General features: G+C 48.7%; 1 protein-coding gene across 1 annotated transcript; it reads right to left on the bottom strand.

Moving 5' to 3' along the window:
• Window positions 1–239: 239 nt before the first annotated feature.
• Window positions 240–18,749, bottom strand: LOC141077944 (kazal-type serine protease inhibitor domain-containing protein 1-like). Its single transcript, XM_073564726.1, has 4 exons — window positions 18,293–18,749; window positions 10,212–10,372; window positions 7,827–7,974; window positions 240–355 (listed from the first exon to the last, which is right to left on the bottom strand). The coding sequence occupies exons 1-4, from the start codon at window positions 18,747–18,749 to the stop codon at window positions 249–251; spliced, it is 873 nt and encodes a 290-aa protein (XP_073420827.1). The 3' UTR covers window positions 240–248.
• Window positions 18,750–18,982: the final 233 nt, after the last annotated feature.

Genomic DNA, 18,982 nt, shown 5'->3' with positions numbered 1-18,982 from the left:
ACAAAAAGCATGACATCCTCTAAGTATGTCCAGCATTAACGCTATGGATACCAGTGGTGGGTCATTGGATCCAACATGAACCAGGGAAGGTGCCACCTGCTCCATTTGTCAGGTTGTTCACCCAACCATGAAGCTACACCATCTTTGTCTTTATTGGTGGCATCATGACGCATCTCAGCCGCATCTCCCCATCAACATGACGGACACAGATTCTCTGCCTGAACAAACAAGGAGTCCACTGGCCATCTTCATTCATGTGACCCTGAAGGCCCTTCTCTGGACAAATCATCTTCATCATCCGATACATCGAAGACCCCCACCAGGTGATGGTTCACTTCCAAAGCCAAAGGAGACTCTGAGGGAACAAGACAAACAACATACCGTACATTACCACAATATGAAATAAATGATCAAACCATTTATTAATGAATGCTTCTAAGAACGTCCGTATACTGTGCACAAGGACAATCATACTGCACATCATACACATAATAATCTACCTTAAACTACATTTTGGACGTGATAGCCCAGTGTAGACCCCGTGCTACGTTGTAGTCGGGAAAACCGAGTGTAGACCCTGTGCTATGGTGTGGACGTGGTAACCGAGTGTAGATGTCATGCTATGTTGTCCAGGTGGTAACCAATTGAAGATCTTGTGCTACATTGTGGACGTTGTTACCGAGTGTAGACCCCATGATATGTTGTGGACGTGGCAACTGAGTGTAGACCCCTTGCTATGTTGTGGACGTGGTAACTGTGTGTAGACCCCATGCTAGATTGTGGATGTGGTAGACAAGTGTAGACCCAGTGCTACATTGTGGACATCGTAACAGTGTGTAGACCCCATGCTACCTTGTGGATGTAGTAACTGTGTGTAGACCCAGTGCTACATTGTGGACGTGGTAACCGAATGTAGACCCCATGCTAGGTTGTGGACGTGGTAACTGTGTGTAGACCCCTTGCTATGTTGTGGACGTGGTAACTGTGTGTAGACCCCATGCTAGATTGTGGATGTGGTAGACAAGTGTAGACCCAGTGCTACTTTGTGGACATGGTAACTGTGTGTAGACCCCATGCTACTTTGTGGACATGGTAACTGTGTGTAAACCCAGTGCTACATTGTGGACATGGTAACCGAATGTAGACCCCATGCTAGGTTGTGGACGTGGTAACTGTGTGTAGACCCCTTGCTATGTTGTGGACGTGGTCACTGTGTGTAGACCCCATGCTAGATTGAGGACGTGGTAACTTAACTGTGTGTAGACCCCATGCTAGATTGTGGATGTGGTAGACAAGTGTAGACCCCATGATACCTTGTGGATGTGGTAACTGTGTGTAGACTCAGTGCTACATTATGGACGTGGTAACCGAATGTAGACCCCATGCTAGGTTGTGGACGTGGTAACTGTGTGTAGACCCCTTGCTATGTTGTGGACGTGGTAACTGTGTGTAGACCCCATGCTAGATTGTGGATGTGGTAGACAAGTGTAGACCCCATGATACCTTGTGGATGTGGTAACTGTGTGTAGACTCAGTGCTACATTATGGACGTGGTAACCGAATGTAGACCCCATGCTAGGTTGTGGACGTGGCAACTGTGTGTAGACCCCTTGCTGTGTTGTGGATGTGGTCACTGTGTGTAGACCCCATGCTAGGTTGTGGACGTGGTAACTGTGTGTAGACCCAGTGCTACATTATGGACGTGGTAACCGAATGTAGACCCCATGCTAGGTTGTGGACGTGGTAACTGTGTGTAGACCCCTTGCTGTGTTGTAGATGTGGTCACTGTGTGTAGACCCCATGCTAGGTTGTGGACGTGGTAACTGTGTGTAGACCCAGTGCTACATTATGGACGTGGTAACCGAATGTAGACCCCATGCTATGTTGTGGACGTGGTAACTGTGTGTAGACCCCATGCTACATTGTGGACGCGGTAACTGAGTGTAAACACTGTCAGAGAGATCAGGAAGATATCCAAACACTGCTACCAATTTGTCAGGACAATCACACAATTAACTGATGACTGATGGACAAGTCACCAACTACTAGCTATATACACATCCGGTTCCACTTTTAACCAGCAACCATCCTAGGAGAACCTAACATGTGGGTATGTGTGTCTGTATGCATGTGTATATACAGTATATATGGGGGATACTCAAAAAAGAGGATTACTTATTTTTATTAATTCAAGATAACATCTTGAGAACATGAATCCCCGTCACAATCCTCCACATTAGTGACCTGCACTTGTACCAAGGGTTTTTCCATTGTTGGAAACTTTTTTGTATTCTTCTGAACCAATGCTGTTAAATGCCTACAGCTATTTGGTCTTAACCTCTTCTACATCCTGAAACGTTTTCTCTTTAGCTTTCTTCTTAGGTTTTTCTTCATTCATTGGAAAAGTAGAAGTCGCAGGGGGAGAAGTTGTGAGGGTAAGGGGAATGGGAAACTGTTGTCATGCCGTTCTTCACCACAATCCGGTAGATTTTCAATACTGTGCAGGCAGGCATGTTGTCATGACGGAGCAGCCGGTCCCCGATATCCACAATTCAGGTGGTTGTCTCCACAAAAGCCCAAGAAAGCTAGCTGCCACCAACCCCCGTTATTGGTAACATTCGGCCTCAGAAGGCTTCAGGGTGCCACTTATAGAGCAAGAGGAACAAAGCGATTACATTTATATGTTTAATCAAACAATTAGTAAGCGCTTATAAAAATATACAAGAGACGTTACATGGGGGACGACACAATACAGTACATACAATCACCACATCAAATAAAAAGGAGAAACAAAAGAAGTTACTAGACCTGATGTCACAAGAATGGCGCACACTTTGTGATGGGGGAAGCTCCAATTAGAAAATGATGCAGTCCTTACAGCATGTTGTATCTCCCAGCACTGAACATGGGGTTTGGGTCAGAACCTGCTTTTAACAGGCACCTGCCTCTCCCACCAATCTCCCCCTGTGATCTCAGATGGAGGCCGACAAGTGAGATGTGACTCAGGTACCAAAAATTAAGAGATCCTCCATCTTAAGAATATCAGCCCGCTGGAGGTCCTAGGCGGGAGATATTAAAGCCATATTTCCCATCACAATTTTTGCTTTCTATAGATATGAGACATGGCATATACAACTTTATTCACCTAGCCGATATCAATTCTGAAAAAATAACAATATGCATATTAGGTATGTTGCCCGTGAAGACTTTGACATTGCCCATATTGCTGTGAAGTCAGGAAGCGCCTAATTACAATGGGACAGAAAAGTGTCACAACACAAATTTATGGTTTCCTATTCATTGTTATGCTGCACTCACCTGGGGGCAGGACCCCACACCTCCCGCACTTAGTTCCATGGATGCACAACATTGCTAGGGCGCATGTGTGCTCTTCTCAGCTCTAGCTGCAGCCTTGTCCTCTCTATGGTCATGGAGGACCTGAGTCAGAAGTCCCAGCGCTCTTGCCCTATATCAGGCTACCTCTTCCTATGGGAGGGGCCTGATTATTGTTGTGCTTCCTTGCTTGGTCTGCTTTGTCCTTGCCTAGCTGTGCGCTGTATTCGGGTCCTCTGCCTTGTGCTCCGTTCCTGTACTCTGCCCTGCCATGCTTTCTAGCACATGCTCCGTTCATGCACTCTGCTCTGTGTTCTATCATGCTTCATTGCACACGTTCTGCCTCTGCTCTGTCTTACTCCTTTGCACACGGTCAGCTCCTGCCTTGTTCCTGTCATGCTTCTTAGCACATCTTCTGCCTAACCTTGCACTCAAGCATGCTCTGTCTAACTCTGTACAACTCTGTACTCTGACGTGCTCCTTTGCACACTCCCTGCTTTGCTCGCGCCCGGGCGTGCTTGTCCGTGCACGCCATACGTGCTCTCGTGTACTCGCTTCGCACTATTCAGTATCTAGTGCACTCCCGTGTACATGCCTTGTTTTGTCCTGAAGCCTTCGTGCTTCCGTACACTCGCCCTGTACTGTCCGGTACCCTGCGTGTCCCTTTGTCTACGTTTTGCACGTTCCTGTTTTCTGCACACTCCTAGTAGCATCCTGAAGACACGCTCACTCGTGTCTCCTGTGAGCTGACCACCTGGTGCCAGCAGTCATGGTACCTTACGCCTTGGGCTTGCCCCTGACACTCCCTGTATAGGGGGTGGTCCTCACTAGGTCAGCTCGCCCAGGGAGGGTTGGTGCCACGACCCAGAGGGTCCACTCCAGGAGTCGTCACATTCATATTGACCACATCACAGGTGGTGGCCACATCACAGGCCCTTTGCTCAGCTTTGGATGGTTGTGCAATGGGAGAAAGAGAGTTTCAGCTATTCTTTCCATGGTCTTGACATAGAAGAAAAATTATAAAATCCAAACAGAAATCTCCAGAGAGGGGACATATCACCCTCACATTGAACATATGGGATTCATTATTACTGAGGAAGTGAGAAGAGGATGACTTTTTAATCTCCATTAAAGTAGGGTCCTCCTGCTTTTTACCAGGTAATTATGACATGAGACGTGCTCTGAGAGCAAAACACAAAGCTTGGGATTTGTTTATTCAGAGGTGGAGAAGTACACTTCTAAGGCAAGAGCTTTATTCAAACCATGGGTCACAGACTTTTTGTAGCCAGTGGATAGTGATGAAAATTGGGGTTTGCATCTATATCATATCTATCGGAGTTATATTTTTGGAGAGAAATTGTCGGAAATGTTGTTAGGACTCAGTGTCCCTCAAGGATATGTCCCATGGGATAAATGATGCTGTAACCAACAATGGAAGCACAATATCCACCATAGGTTCCCGCTTATGCCCATATGTAGAGGGGGTGCAGAGCCGGATCTCAATTCGGTATCCACCGCTGGTCATCAGGTGACCTGACAAGCAGTCGGTACACCAAGGAAGGTCCTAAGGATCGAAACATCTTGTCATGATTCTTCTGCTCTGAGTGTCAGGGACTATGTGATGGACAGCTCTAGCATCCTATCCTGTGCTGGGGCGTGCTGAGCAGTTGGTGCTTTGATTGACAGCTAGGTTGACCTATCTGGCTGGAAGATGCAGAGACTTCCACAGGTGCTCCATATTCTTGGTAATTGCCCTGTTATTTAGGTGAGCTGTCTGGCTCAGATTATTGCCAGTCAAAAGCTTGTCCTAAGCTGGTGCTCTCTGGTGTGTTCACCTGCCCCTTGTGCTGTAAGTTCTGATCTTCTTCTCCTGCTGACCTTTGGACCGTGTTCCGACTACCCGTTTGTCATTGCCCCTTTGCATCTGATACTCTGCTGCTGACCTTTGGACATTGTTCAGACTACCCGTTTGTTACTGCCCCTTTGCTTATATGTTGTTTCTCTGGCATTGTGACCCTGGCATGTGACCTGACTTGCGACTTTGTATTTTCCCTTGGTTTACTACATTATCTTTTGGTATTGACCCCGGAATGTCTGACTGCGCTTATGCACGGTCTAGCCGTGGGTTGTAACAAGCGTCACGCATCTGTATTTTGTACTACTATGTATGAACTGCATTAAATTCTCTTCTCATCATCCGTTGAGTGCCAAGTTCATTTTACTTATGTACTATGGTTTGGGACCCTACTTGAGCACCAGAATACCATGCCACGGTTTACTATAATACATTTTTGGTGTCGTAATGAAGAGACAAACAGAATGCATTCACTCACATCACCATAAGGCCAGCCGAACACATCCAACTTAATATTGGTCTGATGGATGATTCTATTGATGACATGTTTCATCTTTATAGACAAGTAAAATCGCAATAGGAAATATGACAACAATGTCTACCACTTGGGAACCCCAGGGACAAAGATATATTGAAAGTTGTGGATCTCACAATATGCTAAAAGATCTAGCACATCCCACACGTGAGCTCAGCAAGGGGAGGTATGTGGGTGTAACCTTGAGCAGAGGGCACCCCAGTCAGGGGGATACAAGCTGACAAGGAATGCCGGGCAGTGTGGACGGGTCCTGGCGTTGAGAGATCATCCCTAGAAGGACTTTTGTGGCTTCCAAAACCGGATGGGAGCTAGTGATGCTGGACAGGCTCAAGAAGTTGAAGGAACATATCAAGAAGCATTCTTCCATGTACATTAAAGTTCTCCCGTTGGATCAGAACTGCGCCTGTGGTGTTTTCCTGAATCCTTATCCCCAGTGGCTGTAGTGAGCTTGTGGAGAAGATGACTGTGCTATAGGACTGGGACTGCAGCTGTCTTTCCATGTGCAAGGGGCCGGGGTACTCACTGACTGTGTCTTAGTAAACTCGGCCATGACTACCACTCCGTGCCACCTTGTTACACCTATTCCAGCAGATGAAATGGCTCCTCAAACCATCATTGATTGTGGAAACTTCACACTAAACCCTGGAAATCAAGGTCCCAGAGTCTGGAGGAAAAGTGGAGAGGCCACAATCCAAGCTGCTGGAGGTCTAGTGTGAAGTCTCCACCATCAGTGATGGTTTCTGGTGCCATGTCATCTGCTGGTGTAGCTCCACTGTGTTTTATCAAGTCCAAAGTCAGCGCAGCCGTCTACTAGAAAATTTTAGAACACTTCATGATTCCATCTGTCAACAACCTTTTTGGAGGTGGAAATGTCATTCTCCAGCAGGACTTGGCCTCTGTCCACACTGCCAAAAGTACCAATACCCGGTGTACAAACAACAGTATCACTGGGCTTGATTGGTAGCAAACTCGCCTGATCTTAACCCCATAGAGAATCTATGGAGTATTGTCAGGAGGAAGATGAGAGACACCAGACCCCACAATGCAGATGAGCTGAAGGCTGCTGTCAAAGCAACCTGGGCTTCCATAACCCCTCAGCAGTGCCACAGGCTGATCGCCTCCATGCCACGCCGCATTGATGCAGTGATTGACGCAGAAGGAGCCCGACCAAGTACTGAGGGCATTTACTGATCATACATTTCAGGAGGACGACATTTCAGATTTTACAATCATTTTTCAGGCTGGTGTTATAAAGTATTCTAATTTCCTGAGATAATGACTTTTGGGTTTTCATTGGCTGTAAGCCATAATCATCGACATTACCAGAAATAAACCCGTGAGATAGATCACTCTGGGTGTAATGACTCTATAGAGTATAGGAGATTCACTTTTTGTATTGAAGAACCGAAATAAATTCACTTATTAGTGATATTCTCATTTTGTGAGATGCACCTGTACATTATTGTTTTGTCCATTTTGTAACGTGTAACCTATAACGTGTCCAATCGGCCTATATAAGCGATTGGTGGTGGCATCTAATAGTTCTTTTTGTTATTGCGGAGTTTGCCAGTGACCGTACCATGGTATGTATATATTCCATGTGTTGGAATCAGAGGTATATAAACCATACACTCACTGAGAGTTCCCCAATATCCGGCCTAATAGTGGAAGCAGTCACGGCCTCGTCCACCACTCTGTCAATTGTTTAATTGCCCTGACATTTGGAGGCAGCGGAGTTGCCAAACTGGTAGCAGGGGTGGGATCTGCGTTATCTCCCCGGTGTCATCCATGACAGCCCTGATCCCCAATTCATAGTGAAGCCATGCTCCTATGATTGATGAGGGTCAGAGACTCCATGCCACATTGTGGATGTGGTATACAAGCATGGGCGAGAGTGCTGCATTGTAGATGTGGTAATTCAGCGTGAGCAGTTGTAATCCTCCACTGTGCGTGTGCATTATACTGTATAGAGGACCATGGGAAGTGCATTATACTATATGGAGGACTGTAGGGTGTGCATTATACTATATGGATGACTATGGGGTATGCTCACTGTAATCATGGAGGATTGTACTACATGGTGGAGGTGTATAAATGTCTCACCTTGTGAAATGACAGTCAGTCTCGCTGAGCTGGACACTTCTCCATACACGTTCCATGCCCGGCAGGTGTATACACCAGCGTCCCTTTGCTTGATCTGATGAATTTGCAGCCAGCCAGTTACCTGATGGCGCAGAGGCCCTCCACGAGACTGTGCTCAAAAAGAAACATGGCGCATGAGGGGTGAGGTCTTATGGAACCGTACGTGACAGGGTTGATATAGCAGTAGACATTATCTAAACTGAGGTATACACGTTATATACGATGGTTAGGAATGGTTCACATACTTTATATACTGTATACACCCCTCAGTATACTCATATATAAGGGTGAAGTGGTCAAAGATGATGTTGAGAAGACCGAACTTTTATATTCCCATTTTACATCTCTGTTCTCTTAGAAAACAAATGTAACATCAACTGATCCTCACAGGGCCATCGAAGGAATAAAAGAATCCACACTATCCATAAACAGAGAGATGGTGAGGGATCACTTAGCTAATTTACATGAATTTACCTCTTCTGGTCCAGATGAATGACATCCTAGGGTACTGAAAGGGTTAGCAGAAAAAAATGCAGAACCACTAGTCAGAATCTTTTAAAAATCCTAGAGAACAAGAGAAATCCCAAAAAATTAGAGATGGTCACATGTTTTCCCTATCTTCAAAAAAGGAAAGAAGATGGAGCAAGGAAATTACAGGCCAGTGAGCCTTACTTCTATACCAGGAAAGATCTGGGAACAAATTATTAAACCACATACTGTATTGGATAAGAATACAATAATTAACCAGACCATCATGGGTTTGTCAGAAACAAGTCATGCCAGACTAATCTAATTTCCTTCTATGATGGTATCACTGACTGGGTGGATCAGGGAAATGCGGTAGATATAGTATATCTCGACTTCAGCAAAGCATTTGATAAAGCATCTTATACCATTCTTATTGAAAAAATTACCAAGAATGGGTTTGACAAGGCTACGGTTTTATGGATTCATAACTGGCTCAGTGATTGTACTCAAAGAGTCGTAATAAATGGTTGCACATCAAATTGGCAGTGTCTTAAGTGGGGAACACAAGGCTCTGTCCTGGCCCCAGTGTTGTTCAACATTTTTATAAATGATCTAGATAAGGGAACTGAAGGTAAAATAATCAAATTAACAGAAGATGCAAAGCTAGGCATAGCTAACACTAGAGAAGACAGAAAGGACTCAGAAGGATCTAGATAAGCTTGAAAATGGGCAGCGAATAATAGAATGGTATTTAACAGGGAGAAATGTAAGATTCTACATCTGGGCAAGAAAAACAAAAATTACATCTACAGAATGGGAGGAATAGAAATAAGCAACAGCAAGTGTGAAAAAGACTTGGGTATACTAATAGATCACAGACTGCACATGAGTCAACAGTGTGATGCAGCAGCAAGAAAGACAGACAGACACAGTTCTAGGATGTATTACGAGACGCATAGAATCTAGATCACGTGAAGTCATTATTTCCCTCTACTCCTCCTTGGTCAGACCTCAACGGGAATAGTGTCCAGTTTTGGGCGCCACATTATAAAAAAGACATTGAAAAACTGGAGCAAGTTCGGAGAAGAGCGATCAGTATGGGGAGCGGACTGCAAAGTATGTCCTACGAGGAATGGTTAAAGGATCTGGGAATGTTTAGCTGCAAAAAAGAAGACTGAGAGGAGACTTAATAGCTGTCTACAAATATCTAAAGGGCTGTCACATTGTAGAAGGATCAACTTTATTCTCATTTGTACAAGTAAAGACTAGAAGCAATGGGATGAAACTGAATGGGAGGAGACACAGATTAGATATTAGAAAAAACTGACAGGGTGATCAATGAGTGGAACAGGCTGCCACGAGAAGTGGTGAGTTCTCCTTCAAAGGAAGTTTTCACACAGAGGCTGGACAGACATTTGTCTGGGATGATTTAGTGACTCCTGCATTGAGCAGAGGGTTGGACCAGATGGCCCAGGAGGTCCCTTCCAACTCTACGATTCTATGATTCTATAATATAGTGAGGTATATGCCTTTTATATATGATGGTTAGGACAGGTGCACATACTTTATATACTGATGGGTGTATACAGAATATACAGTGAGGTGTATATACCTTATGGTGGTTAGGAAGGGCTCATATATAGTTTCTGTAAGTAGGGGTGTATACAGTGAGTTATATACCTTACTTATGGGGGTTAGGATGGGTGCACATACTTTCTATACTGAGGTGTGTATGGGGCGGGGGTGTATGCACTATATACAGTGAGGTATATACCTTACTTATGGGGGTTAGGATGGGAACACATACTTTACATGGCGAGAGGGTCTACATACAGCTGAGATACAGCAGACGTCAGGCCTATGGGCGACATGCCGTACCTGTATGATGATGTGGCCGTGCTCTCCCGGCAGTGCTCTTTCCACCCCTTCTTTTCTCCATTCCATCTCGGCTATCGGTTGCGCAGAAACTTCACAGCCCAAAATGAGGCTCTGACCAATCACAGCCACTGTATCCTGATGAGATGTGAGGAGAACCGGAGCTGTGGAGACAAGGTCCATTAGAAAGGTCTCCTCTCTACTGTACAGACAGGCCACCTACACAGCCCACAAGCCACAGAGTTACACTGGTGTAATCCAGGCTCAGTGGCGAGGTGCAGCACAGGAGAAGATGTGGAGGGAGGATTGACGACTTGGGATAAGCTGTCGATCTATGTTGAAGAGGAGATCAGGAAAGTATAAAGGAGGGAACAGAAAGGTGGATCATTGGGTAGTCTTCTCCTCTCCACCATGCTGCAGATCCTTTCATCTTTTCAATATGGCATGTTAGTCATCTGGACATTCATGTTCCTCTCCCTTACAATCCAATTACCATGCCTGATAATATCAGTGACATTCCCAAACCTACTGTCCCCGGATCTCTGCCATTTGGGAAGACTTGGGGCAACACATTTAATGAATCGTTAATCCTGGTGAAACAGAGAAGTTTAGTTAAGAGAAGAGCATCCTGGAGAGGACCGAAGAGTCTGGAAGAGCAAGATGGCTTTGATGGGGACATAGATGTCTGGATAAAGACAGCCAGGATGGGGATGGAGGGGGACGGATGGGTCTGGAGGAGGACAGAGGAGTCTGGAGGGAGACAGAGGAGGATTGAAGAGGCAAAATTGGCTTTGGATGGGGACATAAATGTCTGGATAAGGACAGGGCAGATGGGGACGCAGGAGGCAAGATGGCTTTGGAATGAAGCAGAGGTCTGGATAAAGAAAGGGTGGATGAGGATGGAGGGGGACAAATGGGTCTTGAAGGAGACAGTGGAGTATTGAAGAGGCAAGATGGCTTTGGGATGAGACAGATGTCTGGATAAGGAAAGGGGGGATGGGGACGGAGGGGGACAGATGGATCTGGAGGGGGACAGGAGTGTTGAAGGCAAGATGGCTTTGGATGGGGCCAGAGATGTCTGGACAAGAACAGGGTGGATGGGGACAAAAGAGGCAAAATGGCTTTGGATGGAGACAGATGTCTGGATAAGGACAGGAGGATGTGGACGGAAGGGGACAGATGGATCTGGAGGAAAACAGGAGTGTTGAAGGCAAGATGGCTTTGGATGGGGACAGAGATGTCTGGATAAGGACAAGGCAGATGAGGATGCAGGAGGCAAGATGGTTTTGGAATGAGACAGAGATCTGATTAAAGAAAGGGCAGATGGGGATCCGTCCTTTCCTCAAACCTCAATCTACTAAAATGCTTGTGCATGCCCTCATCATCTCCCGCCTCAACTACTGCAACATCCTTTTCTGTGGCCTCCCTGCTAACACTCTCGCACCTCTCCAGTCCATCCTTAACTCTGCCGCCCGACTAATTCATCTCTCTCCTCGCTACTCCCCTGTCTCCCCCCTGCAAATCTCTTCACTGGCTCCCATTCTCTCAGTGTATCCAGTTCAAATTACTAATACTGACCTACAAGGCCATCTACAACCTGTCTCCCCCATATGTCTCTGAACAAATCTCCCGATACCTTTCCTCACGTAATCTCCGGTCCTCCCAAGACCTCCTCTCCTCCACACTTACTCGCTCCTCACCCAACCGCCTCCAAGACTTCCCCTGAATTGCCCCCATCCTCTGGAATTCTTTGCCCCAACACGTCCGGCTATCAGCCACACTCAGATCCTTCTGACGGAACCTGAAAACCCACCTCTTCAGGAAAGCCTACAGCCTGCAATGACTCCGCTGCCCCTCACCACTACTGGAGATACCGCCTCAACCAACACCGGAACTGCTGCAACCCCCGACCTACTGTCTCCTTCCCCACCATCCTGTAGAATGTAAGCCCATAAGGGCAGGGTCCTCTCTCCTCTGTATCAGTCTGTGATTGTTAGGTTACTGTAAGTGATGTCTGTAATCTGTATGTGACCCCTTCTCATCTACAGCACCATGGAACCAATGGCGCTATATAAATAATAATGGGCATGGAGGGGGACAAATGGGTCTTGAAGGACACAGAGGAGTATTTGAAGAGGCAAGCTGGCTTTTGATGGGGACAGAGAAGTCTGGACAAGAACAGGGTGGATGGGGACACAGGAGACAACATGGCTTTGGATGGAGACAGATGTCTGGATAAGGACAGGGAGGATGGGGACGGAAGGCGACAGATGGATCTGGAGGAGGACAGAGGAGTCTGGAGGGAGACAGATGAGTCTGGAAGAAGCAAGATGGCTTTGGATTGGGACAAGGATGTCTGGATAAGGACGTAGTAGGCAAGATGGCTTTGGATGGAGACAGTTTTCTGTATAAGGATAGGGCGTATGGGGACGGAAGGGGTCAGATGGGTTTGTAGGAGGACAGAGGAATCTGGAGGGAGACTGCGGAGTCTGGAAGAGGTAAGATGACTTTGGATTCGAGCAGAGATGTCTGGATAAGGACAGGGCAGATGGGGACGCAGGAGACAAGATGGCTTTGGATGGAAACAGATGTCTGGATAAGGACAGAGAGGATGGGGACGGAGGGTGTCAGATGGGTCTGGAGGAGGACAGAGTTGTCTGTACTGAGACAGAGAAGTCTGGAAGAAGCAAATTGGATAGGGACAGAAGAGTCTAGACTGGAAGACCGAGTATCCTGGAGATGGATAAAGGAGTCTGAAAGAGGCAAGATGGCTTTAGATAAGAACAAAGAGGTCTGGAGGAGGACACAGGGGTCTGGAAGAGGTGAGATGGCTTTGGATAGAAACAGAGAGGTCTGGACAAAGAGGAATCTGGAAGAGGCGGGATGGACGCTGACCTCTCCTCCTAATACACAGACATCAGGACGCTGACCTCTCCTCCTAATACACAGACATCAGGACGCTGCCCTCTCCTCCTAATACACAGACATCAGGACGCTGACCTCTCCTCCTAATACACAGACATCAGGACGCTGACCTCTCCTCCTAATACACAGACATCAGGACGCTGCCCTCTCCTCCTCCTAATACACAGACATCAGGACGCTGACCTCTCCTCCTCCTAATACACAGACATCAGGACGCTGACCTCTCCTCCTCCTAATACACAGACATCAGGACGCTGACCTCTCCTCCTCCTAATACACAGACATCAGGACGCTGCCCTCTCCTCCTCCTAATACACAGACATCAGGACGCTGACCTCTCCTCCTCCTAATACACAGACATCAGGACGCTGACCTCTCCTCCTCCTAATACACAGACATCAGGACGCTGACCTCTCCTCCTCCTAATACACAGACATCAGGACGCTGACCTCTCCTCCTCCTAATACACAGACATCAGGACGCTGACCTCTCCTCCTCCTAATACACAGACATCAGGACGCTGACCTCTCCTCCTCCTAATACACAGACATCAGGACGCTGACCTCTCCTCCTCCTAATACACAGACATCAGGACGCTGACCTCTCCTCCTCCTAATACACAGACATCAGGACGCTGACCTCTCCTCCTCCTAATACACAGACATCAGGACGCTGACCTCTCCTCCTCCTAATACACAGACATCAGGACGCTGACCTCTCCTCCTCCTAATACACAGACATCAGGACGCTGACCTCTCCTCCTCCTAATACACAGACATCAGGACGCTGCCCTCTCCTCCACCTAATACACAGACATCAGGACGCTGACCTCTCCTCCTCCTAATACACAGACATCAGGACGCTGACCTCTCCTCCTCCTAATACACAGACATCAGGACGCTGACCTCTCCTCCTCCTAATACACAGACATCAGGACGCTGACCTCTCCTCCTCCTAATACACAGACATCAGGACGCTGACCTCTCCTCCTCCTAATACACAGACATCAGGACGCTGACCTCTCCTCCTCCTAATACACAGACATCAGGACGCTGACCTCTCCTCCTCCTAATACACAGACATCAGGACGCTGACCTCTCCTCCTCCTAATACACAGACATCAGGACGCTGACCTCTCCTCCTCCTAATACACAGACATCAGGACGCTGACCTCTCCTCCTCCTAATACACAGACATCAGGACGCAGACCTCTCCTCCTCCTAATACACAGACATCAGGACGCTGCCCTCTCCTCCTCCTAATACACAGACATCAGGACGCTGCCCTCTCCTCCTCCTAATACACAGACATCAGGACGCTGCCCTCTCCTCCTCCTAATACACAGACATCAGGACGCTGACCTCTCCTCCTCCTAATACACAGACATCAGGACGCTGACCTCTCCTCCTCCTAATACACAGACATCAGGACGCTGCCCTCTCCTCCTCCTAATACACAGACATCAGGACGCTGCCCTCTCCTCCTCCTAATACACAGACATCAGGACGCTGCCCTCTCCTCCTCCTAATACACAGACATCAGGACGCTGCCCTCTCCTCCTCCTAATACACAGACATCAGGACGCTGACCTCTCCTCCTCCTAATACACAGACATCAGGACGCTGACCTCTCCTCCTCCTAATACACAGACATCAGGACGCTGCCCTCTCCTCCTCCTAATACACAGACATCAGGACGCTGACCTCTCCTCCTCCTAATACACAGACATCAGGACGCTGACCTCTCCTCCTCCTAATACACAGACATCAGGACGCTGACCTCTCCTCCTCCTAATACACAGACATCAGGACGCTGACCTCTCCTCCTCCTAATACACAGACATCAGGACGCTGACCTCTCCTCCTCCTAATACACAGACATCAGGACGCTGACCTCTCCTCCTCCTAATACACAGACATCAGGACGCTGACCTCTCCTCCTCCTAATACACAGACATCAGGACGCTGACCTCTCCTCCTCCTAATACACAGACATCAGGACGCTGCCCTCTCCTCCTCCTAATACACAGACATCAGGACGCTGACCTCTCCTCCTCCTAATACACAGACATCAGGACGCTGACCTCTCCTCCTCCTAATACACAGACATCAGGACGCTGCCCTCTCCTCCTCCTAATACACAGACATCAGGACGCTGACCTCTCCTCCTCCTAATACACAGACATCAGGACGCTGACCTCTCCTCCTCCTAATACACAGACATCAGGACGCTGACCTCTCCTCCACCTAATACACAGACATCAGGACGCTGACCTCTCCTCCTCCTAATACACAGACATCAGGACGCTGACCTCTCCTCCTCCTAATACACAGACATCAGGACGCTGACCTCTCCTCCTCCTAATACACAGACATCAGGACGCTGCCCTCTCCTCCTCCTAATACACAGACATCAGGACGCTGACCTCTCCTCCTCCTAATACACAGACATCAGGACGCTGACCTCTCCTCCTCCTAATACACAGACATCAGGACGCTGACCTCTCCTCCTCCTAATACACAGACATCAGGACGCTGACCTCTCCTCCACCTAATACACAGACATCAGGACGCTGACCTCTCCTCCTCCTAATACACAGACATCAGGACGCTGACCTCTCCTCCTCCTAATACACAGACATCAGGACGCTGACCTCTCCTCCTCCTAATACACAGACATCAGGACGCTGACCTCTCCTCCTCCTAATACACAGACATCAGGACGCTGACCTCTCCTCCTCCTAATACACAGACATCAGGACGCTGACCTCTCCTCCTCCTAATACACAGACATCAGGACGCTGACCTCTCCTCCTCCTAATACACAGACATCAGGACGCTGACCTCTCCTCCTCCTAATACACAGACATCAGGACGCTGCCCTCTCCTCCTCCTAATACACAGACATCAGGACGCTGACCTCTCCTCCTCCTAATACACAGACATCAGGACGCTGACCTCTCCTCCTCCTAATACACAGACATCAGGACGCTGCCCTCTCCTCCTCCTAATACACAGACATCAGGACGCTGCCCTCTCCTCCTCCTAATACACAGACATCAGGACGCTGCCCTCTCCTCCTCCTAATACACAGACATCAGGACGCTGACCTCTCCTCCTCCTAATACACAGACATCAGGACGCTGCCCTCTCCTCCTCCTAATACACAGACATCAGGACGCTGACCTCTCCTCCACCTAATACACAGACATCAGGTAGCTGACCTCTCCTCCTCCTAATACACAGACATCAGGACGCTGACCTCTCCTCCTCCTAATACACAGACATCAGGACGCTGACCTCTCCTCCTCCTAATACACAGACATCAGGACGCTGACCTCTCCTCCTCCTAATACACAGACATCAGGACGCTGACCTCTCCTCCTCCTAATACACAGGCATCAGGACGCTGACCTCTCCTCCTCCTAATACACAGGCATCAGGACGCTGACCTCTCCTCCTCCTAATACACAGACATCAGGCCGCTGACCTCTCCTCCTCCTAATACACAGACATCAGGACGCTGACCTCTCCTCCTCCTAATACACAGACATCAGGACGCTGACCTCTCCTCCACCTAATACACAGACATCAGGACGCTGCCCTCTCCTCCTCCTAATACACAGACATCAGGACGCTGACCTCTCCTCCTCCTAATACACAGACATCAGGACGCTGACCTCTCCTCCACCTAATACACAGACATCAGGACGCTGACCTCTCCTCCTCCTAATACACAGACATCAGGACGCTGACCTCTCCTCCTCCTAATACACAGACATCAGGACGCTGACCTCTCCTCCTAATACACAGACATCAGGACGCTGACCTCTCCTCCTCCTAATACACAGACATCAGGACGCTGACCTCTCCTCTTCCTAATACACAGACATCAGGACGCTGACCTCTCCTCCTCCTAATACACAGACATCAGGACGCTGACCTCTCCTCCTCCTAATACACAGACATCAGGACGCTGACCTCTCCTCCACCTAATACACAGACATCAGGACGCTGACCTCTCCTCCTCCTAATACACAGACATCAGGACGCTGCCCTCTCCTCCTCCTAATACACAGACATCAGGACGCTGACCTCTCCTCCTCCTAATACACAGACATCAGGACGCTGACCTCTCCTCCACCTAATACACAGACATCAGGACGCTGACCTCTCCTCCTCCTAATACACAGACATCAGGACGCTGACCTCTCCTCCTCCTAATACACAGACATCAGGACGCTGACCTCTCCTCCTCCTAATACACAGACATCAGGACGCTGACCTCTCCTCCTCCTAATACACAGACATCAGGACGCTGACCTCTCCTCCTCCTAATACACAGACATCAGGACGCTGACCTCTCCTCCTAATACACAGACATCAGGACGCTGACCTCTCCTCCTCCTAATACACAGACATCAGGACGCTGACCTCTCCTCCTCCTAATACACAGACATCAGGACGCTGACCTCTCCTCCTCCTAATACACAGACATCAGGACGCTGACCTCTCCTCCTCCTAATACACAGACATCAGGACGCTGACCTCTCCTCCTCCTAATACACAGACATCAGGACGCTGACCTCTCCTCCTAATACACAGACATCAGGCCGCTGACCTCTCCTCTTCCTAATACACAGACATCAGGACGCTGACCTCTCCTCCACCTAATACACAGACATCAGGACGCTGACCTCTCCTCCTCCTAATACACAGACATCAGGACGCTGCCCTCTCCTCCTCCTAATACACAGACATCAGGACGCTGACCTCTCCTCCTCCTAATACACAGACATCAGGACGCTGACCTCTCCTCCACCTAATACACAGACATCAGGACGCTGACCTCTCCTCCTCCTAATACACAGACATCAGGACGCTGACCTCTCCTCCTCCTAATACACAGACATCAGGACGCTGACCTCTCCTCCTCCTAATACACAGACATCAGGACGCTGACCTCTCCTCCTCCTAATACACAGACATCAGGACGCTGACCTCTCCTCCTCCTAATACACAGACATCAGGACGCTGACCTCTCCTCCTCCTAATACACAGACTCAGTAGAAGGTCCCATTCACCCTTATGGGCTGTGGTCGGTGTGGCTCTCCTGCGCCCCCTGTTGCTCAGTCCTGGGACTGCTCGCTCTGGTCTCACCTTCTTGGCATGGTCCCGTATGGGCCAGGCTCAGGACCGCTCTCCGGCGGGTCCGCGCGGCCTCCTGCAGTCGGCAGATGTTCTTGTAGGTCCGGCGGTCAGTGCCACACACGCTCTCCTGGTTGGGGCACACACAGTGGGGCTCATCACTGGGCACGGCCATCACCTGGCACAGGAGCTCCTCTCCACAGCGGCCATACAGGGGCTTCTGCCATGGCAGGTCGCAGAGTTGGCCCTCCACGTTGGCGCACTCCCAGCAGCATCCGCACTGGTCCTTCACTCGGCCAGCTGGGCAGCGCAGTGGTCCTGGGGGGCAGCTGATGGCCTCGCACAGTGGACAGTTCGTCTTCATCTCCACCTCATTGGACCATCCTCTATGGGGCAACATTCGCAGCCAGGCTGGTGAGGGCAGGAGTAGGAGCCATGACACCAGGGAGAGGGACTGGAGGGTGTCCATGGTGGCCAGTGAGGTCTGCTGAGACCTGCTCAGCTGCAAGGGTTTTATGGAGGCCAGGGGTGTGATATTAACCCCATCCCACCCTTCATGTGACCTTCCCCACCCCCCATTATACCCCCTCAGGCTCGTTACCTGGTGACTGCTCATTTACACATTGTTAATGGAGGAGGGACATATTCAATGCAGAAGAGCCGATACCCAAATAACCCCAACTGTGGGGCCATGGAGGTGTC

This window comes from Dendrobates tinctorius, unplaced genomic scaffold, assembly GCF_039654945.1.
Source record: "Dendrobates tinctorius isolate UK_male_01 unplaced genomic scaffold, ASM3965494v1 ptg000483l, whole genome shotgun sequence".
Taxonomy (NCBI): Eukaryota; Metazoa; Chordata; class Amphibia; order Anura; family Dendrobatidae; genus Dendrobates; species Dendrobates tinctorius.
This window is presented reverse-complemented; position numbering and strand designations above follow the sequence as displayed.

What these genes read in the sequence shown, in the direction of transcription:
- LOC141077944 (XM_073564726.1), bottom strand. Translation starts at nt 18,749, where the DNA reads ATGGACACCCTCCAGTCCCTCTCCCTGGTGTCATGGCTCCTACTCCTG. An exon ending in ACGGCCACATCATCATACAG is followed by an intron (nt 7,975 to 10,211) that starts GTACGGCATGTC and finishes TTTTGAGCACAG; the next exon opens with TCTCGTGGAGGGCCTCTGCG. An exon ending in ACTGACTGTCATTTCACAAG is followed by an intron (nt 356 to 7,826) that starts GTGAGACATTTA and finishes TTGTTCCCTCAG; the next exon opens with AGTCTCCTTTGGCTTTGGAA.